At 42.0% G+C, this 17,324-nt stretch overlaps 3 protein-coding genes across 12 annotated transcripts in view; all 3 read right to left on the bottom strand.

The window, feature by feature from the left end:
* Nucleotides 1-4,353, bottom strand: part of LOC125019584 (cellular tumor antigen p53-like) — a 28,052-nt gene extending 23,699 nt beyond the window's left edge. For 2 of the 3 annotated variants that reach the window (XR_007114096.1, XM_047604437.1), the window contains exons 1-10: nt 4,219-4,353; nt 3,270-3,390; nt 3,108-3,183; nt 2,819-3,007; nt 1,664-1,838; nt 1,469-1,581; nt 1,165-1,274; nt 554-678; nt 380-471; nt 231-301 (exon numbers count right to left, since the gene is read on the bottom strand). Coding sequence is in view for 2 of the 3 variants with exons in the window: in XM_047604437.1 (XP_047460393.1) it covers nt 231-301; nt 380-471; nt 554-678; nt 1,165-1,274; nt 1,469-1,581; nt 1,664-1,838; nt 2,819-3,007; nt 3,108-3,183; nt 3,270-3,337 (1,019 nt within the window). In the remaining variant the exon portion in view is untranslated. Of the gene's footprint in view, nt 1-230; nt 302-379; nt 472-553; nt 679-1,164; nt 1,275-1,468; nt 1,582-1,663; nt 1,839-2,818; nt 3,008-3,107; nt 3,184-3,269; nt 3,391-3,669; nt 4,191-4,218 lie in introns of those variants that run through there. The other variant, XM_047604453.1, reaches the window with a different exon arrangement.
* Nucleotides 4,354-5,004: 651 nt separating this feature from the next.
* On the bottom strand, nt 5,005-9,794 carry LOC125019568 (cellular tumor antigen p53-like). 3 transcript variants are annotated; one of them, XM_047604429.1, is made up of 10 exons: nt 9,598-9,794; nt 8,746-8,854; nt 8,597-8,669; nt 8,075-8,227; nt 7,752-7,926; nt 7,547-7,659; nt 7,094-7,203; nt 5,951-6,075; nt 5,777-5,868; nt 5,005-5,694 (listed from the first exon to the last, which is right to left on the bottom strand). In XM_047604429.1, the coding sequence occupies exons 2-10, from the start codon at nt 8,832-8,834 to the stop codon at nt 5,464-5,466; spliced, it is 1,161 nt and encodes a 386-aa protein (XP_047460385.1). In that variant the 5' UTR covers nt 8,835-8,854; nt 9,598-9,794; the 3' UTR covers nt 5,005-5,463. The 3 variants fall into 3 exon arrangements, with proteins under 3 accessions (XP_047460385.1, XP_047460370.1, XP_047460379.1); XM_047604414.1 differs by having other exon boundaries at nt 8,075-8,248; nt 9,598-9,792; XM_047604423.1 differs by having other exon boundaries at nt 8,075-8,248; nt 9,477-9,612.
* Nucleotides 5,005-17,068, bottom strand: LOC125019542 (cellular tumor antigen p53-like). 6 transcript variants are annotated; one of them, XR_007114089.1, is made up of 11 exons: nt 17,008-17,068; nt 16,113-16,221; nt 15,432-15,507; nt 14,910-15,083; nt 14,588-14,762; nt 14,377-14,489; nt 13,984-14,093; nt 12,879-13,003; nt 12,705-12,796; nt 12,158-12,622; nt 5,005-5,316 (listed from the first exon to the last, which is right to left on the bottom strand). XR_007114089.1 is itself a non-coding variant. In XM_047604371.1 (10 exons), the coding sequence occupies exons 2-10, from the start codon at nt 16,199-16,201 to the stop codon at nt 12,392-12,394; spliced, it is 1,185 nt and encodes a 394-aa protein (XP_047460327.1). In that variant the 5' UTR covers nt 16,202-16,221; nt 17,008-17,068; the 3' UTR covers nt 11,834-12,391. The 6 variants fall into 6 exon arrangements, 5 of the variants coding, with proteins under 5 accessions (XP_047460327.1, XP_047460349.1, XP_047460356.1 ...); XM_047604371.1 differs by lacking the exon at nt 5,005-5,316 and having other exon boundaries at nt 11,834-12,622; XM_047604393.1 differs by lacking the exon at nt 5,005-5,316 and having other exon boundaries at nt 11,834-12,622; nt 14,910-15,062.
* Between the last annotated feature and the right edge of the window lie 256 nt (nt 17,069-17,324).

The raw sequence follows: 17,324 nt of genomic DNA, 5'->3' as shown, positions 1-17,324 counted from the left end.
GGAGAAAAAAAAAACAGTCTACATAAATGAAAGGAGGTGTGACCGATATGGGCTAAATTAAATAACTTTTGATGATAATATTAATTACTGAAGGCTAGAGTTGATTCATATAATCCTAGAACGTTATGCTGTCTCGTGGGATGAATAGTTTTTCTCACATCAGGCTTCCATCAGGTCAAAGCGTAGAATTGTAGCTCTACTCAAACTCTTTTTGCCACATGTCATCCTACCTCTCCTTGTCGAGCAGCTCCAGGCCGTCGTTAATTTTCTTCAGCATCTCAAACCGTTCCCGCCCACGAATCTGCAGCAGACATTAAAGGTTACCCAAACAATACACAAACCAAGTGAATGTACTGTAACTGTACGTGTATTTACTTACATGGAGAACAAACACATCCCGTTCCTCATCCTCGGTACTAGAGGTGCACTTTGCCTTTTTGGTGGATGCCGTGTCGGGAGGAGGGGCGCTCTCTACGACACAAAAGTGGGGTTAGCGAGGAAAACAATCAAATTCAAAGGAACGACACAAGAGAAAGAGAGAGAAAAAACTTACTGCGTTTTTTTGGTTGTTTGGTTCCAGTCTGGGTCTTGTGCTTATTCTCCTCCTCAGTTTTGCGGTCCCTTCCTGGACATGCACAGACACGCACCTCAAAGCATCTCCGTCCCAAAACCAGGCCCCTGGAGAAGGAAAGGAACAGCAGTAAGGGTCAAAACACTTCCCGAGACTGCACAAACAAAATCTGCATCAAATATATACAATAAGAGAACGCTGTAAAGATAGTCATGAAATGAGTTTAACAGAAGTCACATACAGGGTCAATAAAACCATCAACCTCTTAGAAATGCTCCCCTTTTATTGACGAGTGCAAGAGTGGTCTCTTTTAACTGTTTACAGTAGGTGTCTTGGTGGTCTCCACTTCGAAATAAAATCCCAACGTCCTCAATCAAGTACTTGTGAATTTGTCAAATTTGCATGTCATATCAAAATAGAAAAGTTAACAATAAATAAACAGATTTACTGACCCTTTGCTATTAGTACATGTCAGACAACAGGACCAAATAAAGCAGAATAAGCTACCACAAACCTAAAACATGATGTCCCCATATGAGGACACTGGGTCTACTACATACACCAGTACTCCTTTTAAAGGGGAAGCCACTTACTCCTGAGTTTCAAGGGTCAGGATGGTGAGGATGGGTCTGCGGTTCATGCCCCCCATGCAGGAGCTGTTGCACATGAAGCTCAGCAGGATGGTCGTCATTTCTGAGCCCAACTAAAACGAGAAGAAAACAGTTAAGGTTTAAAGCGAGACTGATCACATTAACTTATTTTGAAATTGCAAGTATTTCCATATCAGCTTTCTGAGATTTTTGTTGGTAGTGATGCTGCTTTCCAGTGATTACTTGGATCACAGTCTTATTAAATGTGCAATTAAATATTACTGTAAAATAAAATGGACAGTTTTACCTGTGGGGGTTCATAGGGGACAGTGACGCTCTGCCTCTTTGTGTGCGTGTCTTCACAGTACTGGGCAGACTGAGTGCCCTCCACTCTGATCAGATGGCTGCGGTGCTCAGCAGCTAAACAGAAAACAAAGTTAGGATGAAATAAAAATCACAATTATATCTAACAACCAATCACATTTTGAAATGTTGTCCTTACCGTCCTCGTTCTGGTGATGGGGACATCTACGGACCACCTCTGCCACATGCTCAGTCTTCTTATAAACGGCCGTGGCCCTGAGGACAGCTCCTTGGGGAGGCTCCTTACTAACCAGAATGTCAATAGGACTCGTCTTTGCAAGCTGGCAAAACAGTTTGTTGAGAGGCACCGAAAACTAAGAGAAAGCGCAGAGAGGAAGTAAAACATGTTACCATCAGTGCAACAACATGGAGATGCACACAAGAAGAAAAGCAAGTAGAAATTATGATACAAAGACTGAAGCTGAAACACAATCCTAAAACTTTGATTCAAACTTATCAATTACTTTCTACTCTAAATAAGCTGAAGCTTTGATTCCTGTTTACTCAATTCACCAGATAAACCAGATTTGTCAAATTAAGCTGTGATTTTTTAAATCCTTGCCTTTGTTCAATTTTCTTTAACCCTTTCTCATCTGAAGGAAGACAGTGCAGGAACATGCCCCGTCATGTCAGGGCTGCGCTCCACGAACAGACTACACCGCAAGTCGGAGTAGGAGGGAGTTTCACAGAAGACCGCCCTAACGTCCACTGAACTGGCCAACCATATAGCACTGCCGGGTGATTCAGCAGAGAAACATCAACCGCATTGGCTCCTGAAACCCAGCGACCGACTGAAGACTTTAAAATTTAGCGAATCGTTACAATGACTAAGATTTCACATGAATGCAGCCAGGAGGGATACGAAAGAGCGGATTTTAAAATGCAGTGACGAGGTAAGAGATTTATTTTACATGTTAATTAAAAAGGTTTTGAAACGAAATAATAATTTTGTGGGTTAAAGCACTTAAGTGAAATTTGTAAAGTTACGAATGTTTAAAGTTTTCTATAGACGAGCTCAACTTCATGTACAGAAATCAAACCATTTCCTAGATGATGAGAGTTTCTTCTTGATAAACGTCAAGTGTTGACAAAAGGAATTTAATTGAACACTGAATATTGCCTACAATATGAGCATCTGAAAAAAAAAAGTCCCCTTTGTCTCAAGCAGCAGACTCCTGCTTGGTTTCCTGGTAATTTGCCTGCGTGTGAAAAGATATAACCCGGTACATAAACCCTCTAAAATGATGTCCGTTTAAAAATATTATTATACGTGAGTTTTTATGTTATTACTTACAGTGGTAGTGACGGACTTAGCTATGCCAGCATCCTGAAAACGCAGTTGGAAACCATACTCTCCAGGGTAGTCGGTTGTAACTGGGACGGTGGCAGCCGGGGGAGTGACACCGTCATCAGGTAACATGTCAGTGGGCATATCGAAGAGGTTTTCATCGAAGCCCTCTGCAAGTTCCTGATCATTTAGAAGCTGTGAAAATAAATGTGTTCAGATTGAAGTTAGTGTCATAATGTTAAACACTTTCTACTTCTATAATTTAGCTTAATGAGGTACAGATGATCATGCTTACCAACAAACACATTGACCCGTTTTGACCTGGAGGGTCCTCAGCCTTGATTGTTATGTCTGAGAGGGAAGGGGTTAATCTGAAGAGAGAAACATACACCAACGTGAACATTTTCAGGAGATTTTCAGACATTTTAAGAAATGTGAAAATGAAAACTTTACTTACACGCTCTGCCACAGTTCAGGGAATGAATCCTGACTGAGCGGCAAATTACAAAACCCTGTATCCTCCATCCTTCCAGTGTTGTTTGTTTCCCTCCTTTCGCTACTGACACAGGAAGTCGGCTCTTGAGGTATGCGAAAACACAACAACAATCAAAAGCACCACATGGTTAGTTCCATCAACTTATATTATTGTAAAAAAGGCCTTTTCTACTTTTCGAAAATAATAAGCATAAACATTTTAAAGAATCCAAGACTATGTGTATGAGTTAGGCCTGCAACACAAAAGCAATTCGTCTAATTTACACCTACGGACACAGATTTAATCAGGTATAACGAATAAAAACGAATGCACTGAAAACTCTTTTGAGGAGATGCAAGTCAAAAAGGTGAATCATACCTACATTTCAAACCAGACTCGCTTCAAGAGTGGAAACGAGAGTTTAGGAAAAAGTAGGCCTCTCGCCCGAAAATGCACTAATGTTACCCAAATATTATCCAGATCTTAATTACCCAAATGAAAGAAATACTGCCAGATATATAAATAATGCGAAATGAAATAAACCTCGATGAATATAGGATGAAATCTCAATCTTTCTCCAGTAATCGTCGGCTAGCATCCATTTTCTATTAGCAGTAGGCCTGTAACCAGTGGATGAAGCTAGCTTCACTACACCACCGAGTCTAGACATTAACCAACTATAACTCGATAAAAACAATTATTTGGGTAATCGTGTAGGCCTACACGTAGAAGCAAGTAACTAAGGACTTTGAAAGAAGGGGCCACCGTTTTTGTATTCGCTAGCTTTACTGGAGTTAGCTTAAATGGCTAATTACGTTGGCCCGACGTATTAACGCTAGCGAGCTAAACTTAAAGCTAAAACTTTTCCTCGCGGGGTAAATAAGTTGCGCTCTGGTTTTAACGAATGAGGCGCGTGTCACTACACAGCTACCTGCTCCGTCGCGTTTTCACTGTCCAAACGACGTGACTCACGGTGGACCGCAAAGGACAGGGGGCTGCAACCGTCGAAAAGCCAAAATATTTTCACCAGGGAGCACGTTGCTGTTGGGGATTCCCACAAAAGTGAAGGGGGGAGGGGAGGGGAGGGGGAGGGGCCTGCGCGTAACGACCAATCACAGGGCGAGCTGCGCTCTGCTGTAACTGGCTGTAACCTACGAGGAAGTCTCACTGCTGTGTTCATGACTATAGGAAATATTTCGACAAGTAACACGAAACATTTAGTGGTATTGTAGGCAAATGGGATCTTGCTTTATTGCATACAATATTTAAATATTATGGGCTTGCATCGTGGTATTGTTAAAATACAAATGGCTTTGACATACATAAAGTCTTCCCATTTAGATACAGCACGTTTGATAGCCTGTGATGAGCACTTGAAGGCAATATACAGTGAATGCACCATAACAGAAAAACGAAAATTCATGGAAAGTTACGATTTTCATTCATTTTCTGTAACCACTGTCCTCCTTAGGGTTGCAATGTCACTGGATGAGAGGCGGAGTACACCCTGGACAGGTCTCCAGTTGATCCCAGCGCTACTTTAACATGTTCTGTTTTATAATAACGCAAAGACCCTTTCACTTAGTTTCTATTTACATGTTGCTTTATACTGTATTGTGGTTAAAGAGCGACTGAAATATGATTTAAAACTCTAAAATCTGAAGTAGGTAGTGATGATGATGATTAAGAGACAGAAAAAGAAGTTCACAACATCAAATCACATCTCACTACATGAGTTTATTGATCTCCAGAAATAACAGTGGACATAATATAAACAGAGCTCATACAACCAAAGACTAAATTTGGCCCTTTGCAAACCTCTTGCTCCGTTTTAAATGGCTGTTGATTTAAAGAGGAATCTTAAAATGTAATCACATGTCTTGTGAGTCAGTGCTCCAGCAGTCCACAATAAACACCAGACACCTCTTCTGTGTCGCTCCAGTGTTGCTGGTCTCCTCCCTGTACTCTCTCCTCTCAGCTCTAACCAGTGATGGCTGACGTCAGGAGAGCTTCCTGCTTGCGTCTCGACCTCTGGCGCTGGATGTGTGGGTGGGTGTCTCTATCCCAGCTGGATGGACAACACAAACTTCAAAGAAAGGAGGACAACCTCCAGGACAGGACAGGATAGTTTGATCACTTTGGGCTTCTCATTTTGGTCTGTTTCCATAAGTCTCTGTCAAGGCTTTAGTTGGGGGTCGTCTCCGTTTGGTTCAGCATTTTCTCCTTGTGTGTCACTGAGCTCTAACTGAACCTGTTCCTGGTTCGTTGCTTTTGTCTCCTTGCACCACTGTGTATAGACGCTGACCACCGCAGCCCGGGAACATCCCACAAGATCCGCAGTTTTGGACGGACTCAGACCGAGTCGTCTGGAAATCACAATCTGGCCCCTGTCAAAGTCGCACAAACCCTGAAAAGACACGAGTGTTATTCACTTCACCTGTCAGTCATCATATTATTATGTCTGACCATTATCCTCTATATTTACTTACATGCAGATCAGAAACATCCTTTGTTTCTCCCTTTTTACTTGGAGCAGACTCAGACTTGGTCGGAGAAGTTTTGTCAGGAGGAGGGGCGCTCTCTGAGACACAAGAGTGTGGTTAGTGAGCAAAGTGAAAGCAAGAACAGAAACCGATACTTAATGTAACACAACAAACACGTACTGCGTTTTTTTATCTGCTTGATTCCGTTTGGCGTCTTTTCCTTATTTGCCTCGTCAGTTTTGCGGTCCCTTCCTGGCCAAGCGCAAATACGCACCTCAAAGGACCTTCGTCCCAAAACCAGTCCCCTGGAGAAGGAAACGAACAGCAGTCAGAGACAACCGGTTTTCCTCCATCATCTTCCTCCTCCATGTACAGTCCACTCAAAAAGTATTCAAACTAAAGGGGGGCGAATCCTTTATATTCGCTGTTAGACTGAAAACATTTCAGTTTGACATCGAAAGAAGAAATATGATACATATGAGTCAACTCTGTAGACGTCTGAGTTGTCTTTGCTACTGCCAGGATGTGTTACATCCTCAGTGAAAGCCATCTAAGGCCAAGACACGACATTACCTCAACTGTGTTTCACAGATTTGCTTGTGTGTTTGGGATCATGAGCAGATCATTTCACTCTCCATTTCCTTCACTTTGCTAAAGGTTATTTATTAATCCATCAAACTTTGTCGAATGATATCTTCAGCTTGTCTCTGTCCTTTCTGGCTAATTCAAGTCTGGCCTTCATATTCCTCTTGCAGTGAGGTATGGTCTTTCTTTACAGCTCCCATAATAATTATATTGTCAATTGTTGCTCTTTGGTCTACCCGTTCGATGCCCGTTACTCAATACACCACTAGTTTCTTTCTTCTTCAGGACATTCAAATTGTTGTTCTATGACTATGGCCAATGTCTGTGCAATGGCTCAATAATTTTCCATCTTTGCTTGTTTTTCACCCATTCACTGCTCTCTGGTTTTAATCTTGGTTACTCCTCTAACTATAAATGGATTCTGCGCAGGCAAAACCCGAACACACCTGTAAGTCACATGTTCCAGTACTTTTGCTCACATTGAAACTGGATGGCTTCAGGCAAAAGGTTCTATCTTCTAAGATGTATATCAGATCCAAATATCCATAAAAGCTGAAATGTTGATCTCTTCTCACATTTATCTTTTAACTTTTCAAACCCAAATGTTTTCAGTCCACAGCAAAAATGAAGGACCTCATCGTTCCAATGCCTTTGGAGGGGAGTGTATGAGTTATTACTCAAAACGTGCATCCGCAATCCCTCACCCCTCACTATCTCTGGTTAAAGGGAAACACTTACTCCTGAGTTTCAAGGGTCAGGATGGTGAGGATGGATCTGCGGTTCTTGGCCCCCATGCAGGAGCTGTTACACATGAAGCTCAGCAGGACGGTCGTCTTCTCTGAGCCTGACTGAAATTTAAAAAAAAAAAAAAAAAATTTAATTTTCTACTAGCTTTTCTTCACTCACGTACATACTACGCTGCTGTCATTACTGATTTCCACATCTCATGTGTTGAATCTTAATTTGGGAGATTGAATTGGTGAATAAATAAAGTATTGTTCAATCAAAATCCTGGTGTGTCTTCCTGTTGCTGTGGCCATGACAGTGTCATAAAAAACTAACTTCCATGCACATTTCAGTTTTATCAGGATAAAACACAACATCAAAGTGAAACACAACGCTCATAAAAAAGCTGTAAAGAAATAAAAGTAGACACATTTGCCTCAGCAGAAACCAGCAGGACAGTTTTACCTGAGGAGCCTCATAAGGAACAGTCACACTCTGCCTCTTGGTGTGAGGGTCTTCAAAATATTGAGCTCTCTCGTTGCCCTCCACTCTGATCAGATGGCTGCGATGCTCAACAACTAAATGGAAAACAAGGTTAGGAAAAATAACGTCAACTATTTTTATCACAATTATGTGGATCTAACGTTTATATTTAAAAGTGTTTTCTTACTGTCCTCGTCCTCGTGCTGGGCACATCTACGGACCACCTCTGCCACATGCTCGGCCTTCTTATAAACCGCCGTGGCCCTGAGAACGGCTCCTTGAGGAGGCTCCTTACTAACCACAACTTCAATACGACTCGTCTTCGCAAGCTGGCAAAACAGCTTGTTCAGAGACTCCGAAAACTAAGAGAAAGCGCAGAGAGGAAGTCAAACATGTTACTATCAGTGCAAATAATTGGAGACAAATTTAAAGGCTGAAATGACAAGAACCACTGCCTCAGTAGAAACTGTTATATGAAGACTGATGATAAGATATGATAAGGATACTTACAGTGCTAGGAACAGACTTGGTTGTGCCAGCGTCATGAAAGCGAAGCTGGAAGTCGTATTCTCCTGGGTAGTCCGTTGTTTCTGGGATAGTAACACAAGCTGGAGCCGACACGTCTGCAGGCAGCACCAACGGCTTCTCTCCAAACCTTTCAGTCTGCACACGTTTATTCACAAGCTGTGAAAACAGAGTCAATCTGCCTCAATAAATACAGCTGAGCCCCGAAGTTTACATTCAATCAAAATGATTAACAACACCACAGATTCAATGTTAGCAAGCTATATTTTTGGCAAGTCGGTCAGAACATCTACTTTAATCATGATACAAGAAACAAAAAAGATACTTTAGAGGTTTACATTGACTTAGTTTATTAAACACTACAACTTTTTGAAGATTCTGGGAGAAATAGGTACAAATATGTTTCTGTCTGCAGAAACATTTATCACGCTGCCCAGTAATGAAGAAGCCACAGCTCCACAACCTCCATAATGAAGCTAGAGTTTAGTTTGCAGCTGCACTTAAAACCTCATCCTGTCGTCCAGCTTGATGTTGAGGATCCTCACTGTAGGTAGGAATGGTGCCCATGGGGACACTTATTCTGCAGAAACAAACACAAACCAATATAATCACTACTGAGGTAAACATAAAATAAACATCATTGAAACTTTACTTACACACTATGCCACACGTCCTTAATGGGGCCCTGAACCGGTGGCAGGTTCTGGTTCAGCTGCACAGTGTGAATATTAGGGACCTCCATCATTAGTTTCTCTCCTTTCACCACTGAGAGAACAAAGAAAAGCCAGGAGAAGTGAAGGGGATCAACAGGTAGTAAAAACTATTGTTGGCAGATGATGGATAAACAAAAACAAACAACTGTTGAGTTGTTTTAGGTTGAATCAAACACAAGGACTAAAAGTTTATGCAGTGAATGTTTTCATTTTTTCCATTTTGTTTAGTTTGGCCAACAACACAAAAGCCAAGATATCTGACATTCAACTATTAAAAGTGTACTTAATAAGCAGGAAACAACAATGGGATTCTACAATGATTCGGGGCTAAAATTCAAACATTAGTTGCAACCACGAAGAATATGTAGGCCTACTACACAACAAAACAAACATCCTATTCACATCACACACATAAACTGTGAAGCTAATGATGTCCTGACTTCTAGATCAGAAACACTCATGTGAAACTTACATTGCTAACGTCCATTTTCTGACAAATATAGGCACATAACTAAATGAAATCAGCTTCATTTTTCCACTGAGTCGACGCTTTTAACGATAAGTGGACGAATAATAATAACTAATAATAATCTGTGCACAAAGCGGTCTGATAGCCATCATAGTGCAGTGTTTTTATTCTCCCTAGCTTGGTGTCGGTTTAAGTTGCTACTTGCGTTAGCACAACATTGTGAAGTGAAAGCGACCAACATTAGCTACATATCCGACGTAAAACTTTCCTTTTGAGCAAATAAGTTGCTCTCAGTGTGTATGAAGGATAGAAGACGACACCGCTACCTTGTGTCCCCCTCGGCTGGTGTCCAAAACAGAACGGTCACTACAAATGTAGCGTATCGATCCCGTTTATGATGCTAAACGAAGTTAGCATTATCCTTATCTGGGACCCCTGCTGAAGAGAAGGGGGCATGTCCAGGTCTTTTTCTTCTTCTCCTTCTTTTTCTTCTTCTGCTGCTGCTGCTGCTTCTTCTTCTTCTTCTTCTTCTGCATTCTTTGAGCAGTTTTGAGGACACTGTGCGTCTTTACTGCCCCCCGCAGGTGTACATTATATACAGCGCCCAATTATTGAACATAAAAGACAATACACTTGGATCTGCCCGTCTCTTATTAAAGTTTTATTTATTTATTTTTTTTATCTCTATGTTGTACATTCAAGGAAAGCATGCTTCTCTGTCTCCAGGTTTCCACGGTGTCTTCTGTCCTTTGTAAATGTCTTGGAAGCTGGAAAGTTGTTATGAGAAATATATATTTTGCCCAAAACTGCAGACCCGCGGCTTAATATGCCTGAGGTACAAGAGTACTGTTTCCATTTCGCAAGCAGCAATGGAACTGAAGAAAAACAAACAACACAGTCCCAAAAACCTTTGTTTGCAAACCTTTTCAAGCACTGATTTTGCAGCAGCGCCACTCAACACTTGTACTCAGGTACAGGTACGCCCATCAGTGCTTAACACATTAAATGGATAGTCTCTCTCACATCCAGCGAGACTTGCATGACATTTAAAACATCCTTTCATTTCAGATAAAGTTAGAACCCAAGTTAGTTTTTCACTACACAGTCTGATATCAGATACATTTCCTCTCTAACCTGAGTGTCTCACACTGACAGCGGCCCGACACTTCAACACCCGCCGTGCATCACCAGACTCAGTTTAACGTGGCATGATTTTAAACCATCTGATCTCAACAAAAACTCACATATAACCAGGTCATGACAAGGAGGAACGGTATTTACACAAGCCGGGCTGGTCACATGACGTGTGCGTCAGATAACAGTAAAAACACACACTTCCAGGCACCTCAAGCTTGGGGACAGCACAGGTGACATTTTGTGCAGTTTTACGTTGAAAACATTGACTGCAGGTGGCCAAGTCGTGCACTGATGCCATTTTCTGAGCCCGCAGCTCTAACCAGTGTTCTTCACTGCGTCTGTGTGAATTCATGTGATGATATTTCCGAGTATCTTGTCCGTCTGCCGGTGGTTGTATATTTAACTACTGAAGTTGACAGAGGCTTAACACAAATGTTCTGATGGTGTAAAGTTTCTCTACATTTAGTCAGAGTCACACATGACTGTACTCGAGGCCCTGGCTCTGGCTGAGTGGTGTCAGGTTCTCTCTCGCCGTTTCTCAGTGTGCGTATGAGGACAGCAAAAGGAAAAGGAGGAGACGGCCAATTCCAAGGAGAGAAGTGGCATGAGGTGGGGGTGGCGCTTGAAATGGGGGGCGGAGATGAATCCTCTGACTAAGCCGTCCAGTGTGGATATTTTTCCACGGAGCCCTTTGGCAGATCCGCATCGCTTCCCACGCACGCAGACCCTCCCACTACACGCCTCCTACGCGCTTCCTGTCGCCTAACTTCACCCTGACCACACCCACTCTGCTTCCACAGGTGGCGCGGTCCAAATTTAGCATCCACCTGTTGCCTGCTGCAGGAGGAGGACTAAGCTTTGTTGTGTGCAGCCAAGAGAGTGAGAGGGGGTGATATGTGGAGTGCGACCTCTTTGGCATGTGATCTGAAATAGAAAAGGATTTATGACTGTCGGAAAGACAGACAATGGCGACTGGGGCAGCGAAGACGAGCCCCTCTTTGCTGCCCATGAGAAATGTTGAGTCACGGTGGTGGACTCTGACTTCCCACACCTGTGGAACCATGTAACCTTCCATGTTTCCAGCCATCAGGCTGTACTCCACTGTTTAAATGTTCCCTTGTAAAAATGGAATAATGCCCGGGACATAGTTTGGAACCACAGCTACTCAGACGCAGTGTTTCCGCACAGACATGCGTGCTAATGGTCTTATTACCAGGCTTCCATTTGCACTGCTCTTACTTATGACGACGTCTGTGTATGCTTTCGTACAAGCTACTCAACACTCAAATCTCAGCCCAGGGAACGGATAAAATATTTTTCTATTCTATTCTATGTTTGCCTTTAAATACATTCACATACATTAAGCTCCAGCTCAAGTAGGTAATGATGCATCTTAATAGGGAGAAAAAAGTTCACAACATCCAATCAGATCTCACTACATGAGTTTATTGATCTTCAGAAATAACAGTAGACATTATATAAACAGAGCTCATACAACCAAAGACTAAATTTGGCCGTCTGCAAACCTCTGGCTCGGAGCTCAAGAGATTTTTCAATGACTGTTGATTTAAAGAGGAATCTTAAAATGTAATCACATGTCTTGTGAGTCAGTGCTCCAGCAGTCCACAATAAACACCAGACACCTCTTCTGTGTGGCTCCAGTGTTGCCGGTCTCCTTCCTGTACTCTCTCCTCTCAGCTCTAACCAGTGATGGCTGACGTCAGGAGAGCTTCCTGCTTGCGTCTCGACCTCTGGCGCTGGACCTCAAGATCAGCCCGCGGGGCCTCTCTGCATCTGTATCCCTCCTGATGGATACAAGAGGATGTGTGCCTAAGTGTGTGTGTAAGTGTGTGGGTGTGGGTGTCTCTATCCCAGCTGGATGGACAACACAAACTTCAAAGAAAGGAGGACAACCTCCAGGACAGGACAGGATAATTTGATCACTTTGGGCTTCTCATTTTGGTCTGTTTCCATAAGTCTCTGTCAAGGCTTTAGTTGGGGGTCGTCTCCGTTTGGTTCAGCATTTTCTCCTTGTGTGTCACTGAGCTCTAACTGAACCTGTTCCTGGTTCGTTGCTTTTGTTTCCTTGCACCACTGTTTATAGACGCTGACCACCGCAGCCCGGGAACATCCCACAAGATCTGCAGTCTGGAAGGGGCTCAGGCCGAGTCGTCTGGAAATCACAATCTGGCCCCTGTCAAAGTCGCACAAACCCTGAAAAGACACGAGTGTTATTCACTTCACCTGTCAGTCATCATAATATTATGTCTGACCATTATCCTCTATATTTACTTACATGCAGATCAGAAACATCCTTTGTTTCTCCCTTTTTACTCGGAGCAGATTCAGACTTGGTCGGAGAAGTTTTGTCAGGAGGAGGGGCGCTCTCTGAGACACAAGAGTGTGGTTAGTGAGCAAAGTGAAAGCAAGAACAGAAACTGATACTTAATGTAACACAACAAACACGTACTGCGTTTTTTTATCTGCTTGATTCCGTTTGGCGTCTTTTCCTTATTTGCCTCGTCAGTTTTGCGGTCCCTTCCTGGCCAAGCGCAAATACGCACCTCAAAGGACCTTCGTCCCAAAACCAGTCCCCTGGAGAAGGAAACGAACAGCAGTCAGAGACAACCGGTTTTCCTTCATCATCTTCCTCCTCCATGTACAGTCCACTCAAAAAGTATTCAAACTAAAGGGGGGCAAATCCTTTATATTCGCTGTTAGACTGAAAACATTTCAGTTTGACATCGAAAGAAGAAATATGATACATATGAGTCAACTCTGTAGACGTCTGAGTTGTCTTTGCTACTGCCAGGATGTCTTACATCCTCAGTGAAAGCCATCTAAGGCCAAGACACGACATTACCTCAAGTGTGTTTCACAGATTTGCTTGTGTGTTTGGGATCATGAGCATTTCACTCTCCATTTCCTTCACTTTGCTAAAGGTTAATTATTAATCCATCAAACTTTGTCGAATGACATCTTCAGCTTGTCTCTGTCCTTTCTGGCTAATTCAAGCCTGGCCTTCATATTCCTCTTGCAGTGAGGAATGGTCTTTCTTTACAGTAGTTCTGTACTCAGTACACCACTAGTTTCTTTCTTCATCAGGACATTCAAATTGTTGTTCTATGACTATGGCCAATGTTTGTGCAATGGCTCAATAATTTTCCATCTTCTCTCAGCTCCACAATTGCTTGTTTTTCACCCATACACTGCTCTCTGGTTTTAATCTTGGTTACACCTCTAACTATAAATGTATTCTGCGCAGGCAAAACCCGAACACACCTGTAAGTCACATGTTCCAGTACTTTTGCTCACATTGAAACTGGATGGCTTCAGGCAAAAGGTTCTGTCTTCTAAGCTGTATATCAGATCGAAATATTCATAAAAGCTGAAATGTTGATATCTTCTCACATTTATCTTTTAACTTTTCAAACCCAAATGTTTTCAATCCACAGCAAAAATGAAGGACCTCGTTGTTCCAATGCCTTTGAAGGGGAGTGTATGAGTTAATACTCAAAACATGCATTCGCACTCCCTCTACCCCTCACTATCTCTGGTTAAAGAGAAACACTTACTCCTGAGTTTCAAGGGTCAGGATGGTGAGGATGGGTCTACGGTTCATGCCCTTCATGCAGGAGCTGTTACACATGAAGCTCAGCAGGACGGTCGTCTTCTCTGAGCCCGACTGAAATTAGGGAAAAGTACAGTAAAGTAAGATCACAATCACAAGTTATTTTCAATGATTATGAGGATCACAGTGTTGTAGTTCTTTTAAATATTCAATGTGTAAACTTATACATAGTGTATATCTATAGCACTAAAAATTAACCTAATGTACTAAACTAGTTGTTTTCAGTTTGATCAGGATAAAACACAACATCAAAGTGAAACACAACGCTCATAAAAAAGCTGTAAAGAAATAGAAGTGGACACATTTGCCTCAGCACAAACCAGCAGGACAGTTTTACCTGAGGAGCCTCATAAGGAACAGTCACACTCTGCCTCTTGGTGTGAGGGTCTTCAAAATATTGAGCTCTCTCGTTGCCCTCCACTCTGATCAGATGGCTGCGATGCTCAACAACTAAATGGAAAACAAGGTTAGGAAAAATAGAAGTCACGTCAACTATTTTCATCACAATCACGTGGATCTAATGTTTATATTTTGAAGTGTTTTCTTACTGTCCTCGTCCTCGTGCTGGGCACATCTACGGACCACCTCTGCCACATGCTCGGCCTTCTTATAAACTGCTGTGGCCCTGAGAACAGCTCCTTGAGGAGGCTCCTTACTAACCACAACTTCAATACGACTCGTCTTCGCAAGCTGGCAAAACAGCTTGTTCAGAGACTCCGAAAACTAAGAGAAAGCGCAGAGAGGAAGTCAAACATGTTACCATCAGTGCAATAATTGGAGACAAATTAAAAGGCTGAAATAACAAGAACCACTGCCTCAGTAGAAACTGTTATATGAAGACTGATGATAGGATATGATAAAGATACTTACAGTGCTAGGAACAGACTTGGTTGTGCCAGCGTCATGAAAGCGAAGCTGGAAGTCATATTCTCCTGGGTAGTCCGTTGTTTCTGGGATAGTAACACAAGCTGGAGCCGACACGTCTGCAGGCAGCACCAACGGCTTCTCTCCAAACCTTTCAGTCTGCACACGTTTATTCACAAGCTGTGAAAACAGAGTCAATCTGCCTCAATAAATACAGCTGAGCCCTGAAGTTTACATTCAATTAAAGTGATTAACAACACAGAATTAATGTTAGCAAGCTATATTTCTGGCAAGTCGGTCAGAACATCTACTTTAATCGTGACACAAGAAACTGTCTACAGATCGACTTCTTTGGGGTTTACATTGACTTAGTTTATTAAAAACTACAACTTTTTGAAGATTCTGGGAGCAATAGGTACAAATATATTTCTATCTGCAGAAACATTTATCAGGCTGCCCAGTAATGAAGAAGCCACAGCTCCACAACCTCCATAATGAAGCTAGAGTTTAGTTTGCAGCTGCACTTACTACCTCATCCTGTCGTCCAGCTTGATGTTGAGGATCCTCACTGTTGGTAGGAATGGTTCCCATGGGGACACTTATTCTGCAGAAACAAACATAAACCAATATAATCAGTACTGAGGAATAGTAAACATAAAATAAACAACATTCAGAGTTACCCTCTGTGGGAATATAACTTTGTCACTTTGCCACACGTCCCTCACAGAGTCCTAAACATGTGGTCAGAGGTCTGAAAACTGACCTGTCGCACGAAAATGTATTAATGATGTTTACCCCTACTTAACTGACTAAATATTCTCCAGAAAAAAAAACTATGAATCGACTTATTTGTCATAAACACTCCAGTGAACATCGGCTAGCGTCCATTTTCTATTAGCAGTAACGTTAGGCCCATAAGCATTAACCAGTGAATGAAGCTAGCTTCACTCCACCCCCCGACTCCACACTTTACTATAACTCGACAAAAACAATTCAAGCAAAACTGTTCTTAAAAGGAATTAACTATCTAAACTAAAATGAAGGTTTCCTGGCTTTTGTATTCGCTCGGTTGGTTGAGGTTAGCTACGTTAGCACGACCCGCTAACGTAAACCGTTTCTTATCGTGCATAGGTTGTTATAGCTAATAGACTTAAAAAAAATAAAAAATAAATAACATTTAGAGTTTCTCCCTGTGGAAACTTTACTTACACACTATGCCACACGTCCTTAATGGGGCCCTGAACCGGTGGCAGGTTCTGGTTCAGCTGCACAGTGTGAATATTAGGGACCTCCATCATTAGTTTCTCTCCTTTCACCACTGAGAGAACAAAGAAAAACCAGGAGAAGTGAAGGGGATCAACAGGTAGTAAAAACTATTGTTGGCAGATGATGGATGCACAAACACAACAACTGAGCAGTTCCTTCAGGTTGAATCAAACGCAAGGACTAAAAGTTTATGCAGTGAATGTTTTCATTTGTCCTTTAACTATGTATATGTATGTATGTGTGTGTGTGTGTGTGTGTGTGTGTGTGTTTATGTATAACCATCATAGTTTTCCATATTATTTGGTTAATTTGACCTGAAGCACAAATACCCAGACATATGATTTAAAAATATTAAATGCGTGCTTCGCCCGGAAAGTAACTATTACACAATAAATATCCCTAGAGACATGTTTCACACACATAAACTTTGAAATGAATGAATGATGTCCTGTCCTCTAGATCAGAAACACCCACGTGAACCTTACATTGCTAACGACCATTTTCTGACAACTATCGGCACATAACTAAATGAAGCCAGCTTCATTTTACCACCGAGTCGACACTTTCAACAATAACTGGACGAATAAAGTCGTATTCTGCAATACGTGCTTCAATACAAATAACTGTAACTGTGCACAAAGGGGTCTGAGAGCCATTATAGTGCAGAGGGTTATTGTACTCCCTAGCTTGGGGTCGGCTTAAGTTGCTACTTGCGTTAGCAACACATTTTAATATAAGAGTGACCTACATTAGCTGGATAATTGACGTAAAGCTTTCCTTGTCGAGCAAATAAGGTGCTCTCAGTGTGTGTATAAGACACAGAAGACCACGCAGCTACCTTATGTCCACCGCTGTTGTTTATCCAAAACTTCTTCTTCTTTTGTTTTAATGGCGGTTGTCAAACCAGCTCAAATGCGCTTTACCGCCGCCAGCTGGACTGGAGTGTGAGATTAAAACAGGAAAATAATACAATTTTTTATCTGGATTGTGAGAGTTATTCTACACTTCTCTCATTTGTTTTTCACCCTATAAATATTCTAGGATTACATTTAAATGCGGCGAAAATCCAGAGCACACTTGAGTAACATACAGCTTGATGAACTAAAGTAACCTTTGATTAGCTCTGAGCATCTGAGGGCAACGCTAATGTACCGT

The sequence above is a fragment of the Mugil cephalus genome, chromosome 1 (genome assembly GCF_022458985.1).
Source record: "Mugil cephalus isolate CIBA_MC_2020 chromosome 1, CIBA_Mcephalus_1.1, whole genome shotgun sequence".
Taxonomy (NCBI): Eukaryota; Metazoa; Chordata; class Actinopteri; order Mugiliformes; family Mugilidae; genus Mugil; species Mugil cephalus.
This window is presented reverse-complemented; position numbering and strand designations above follow the sequence as displayed.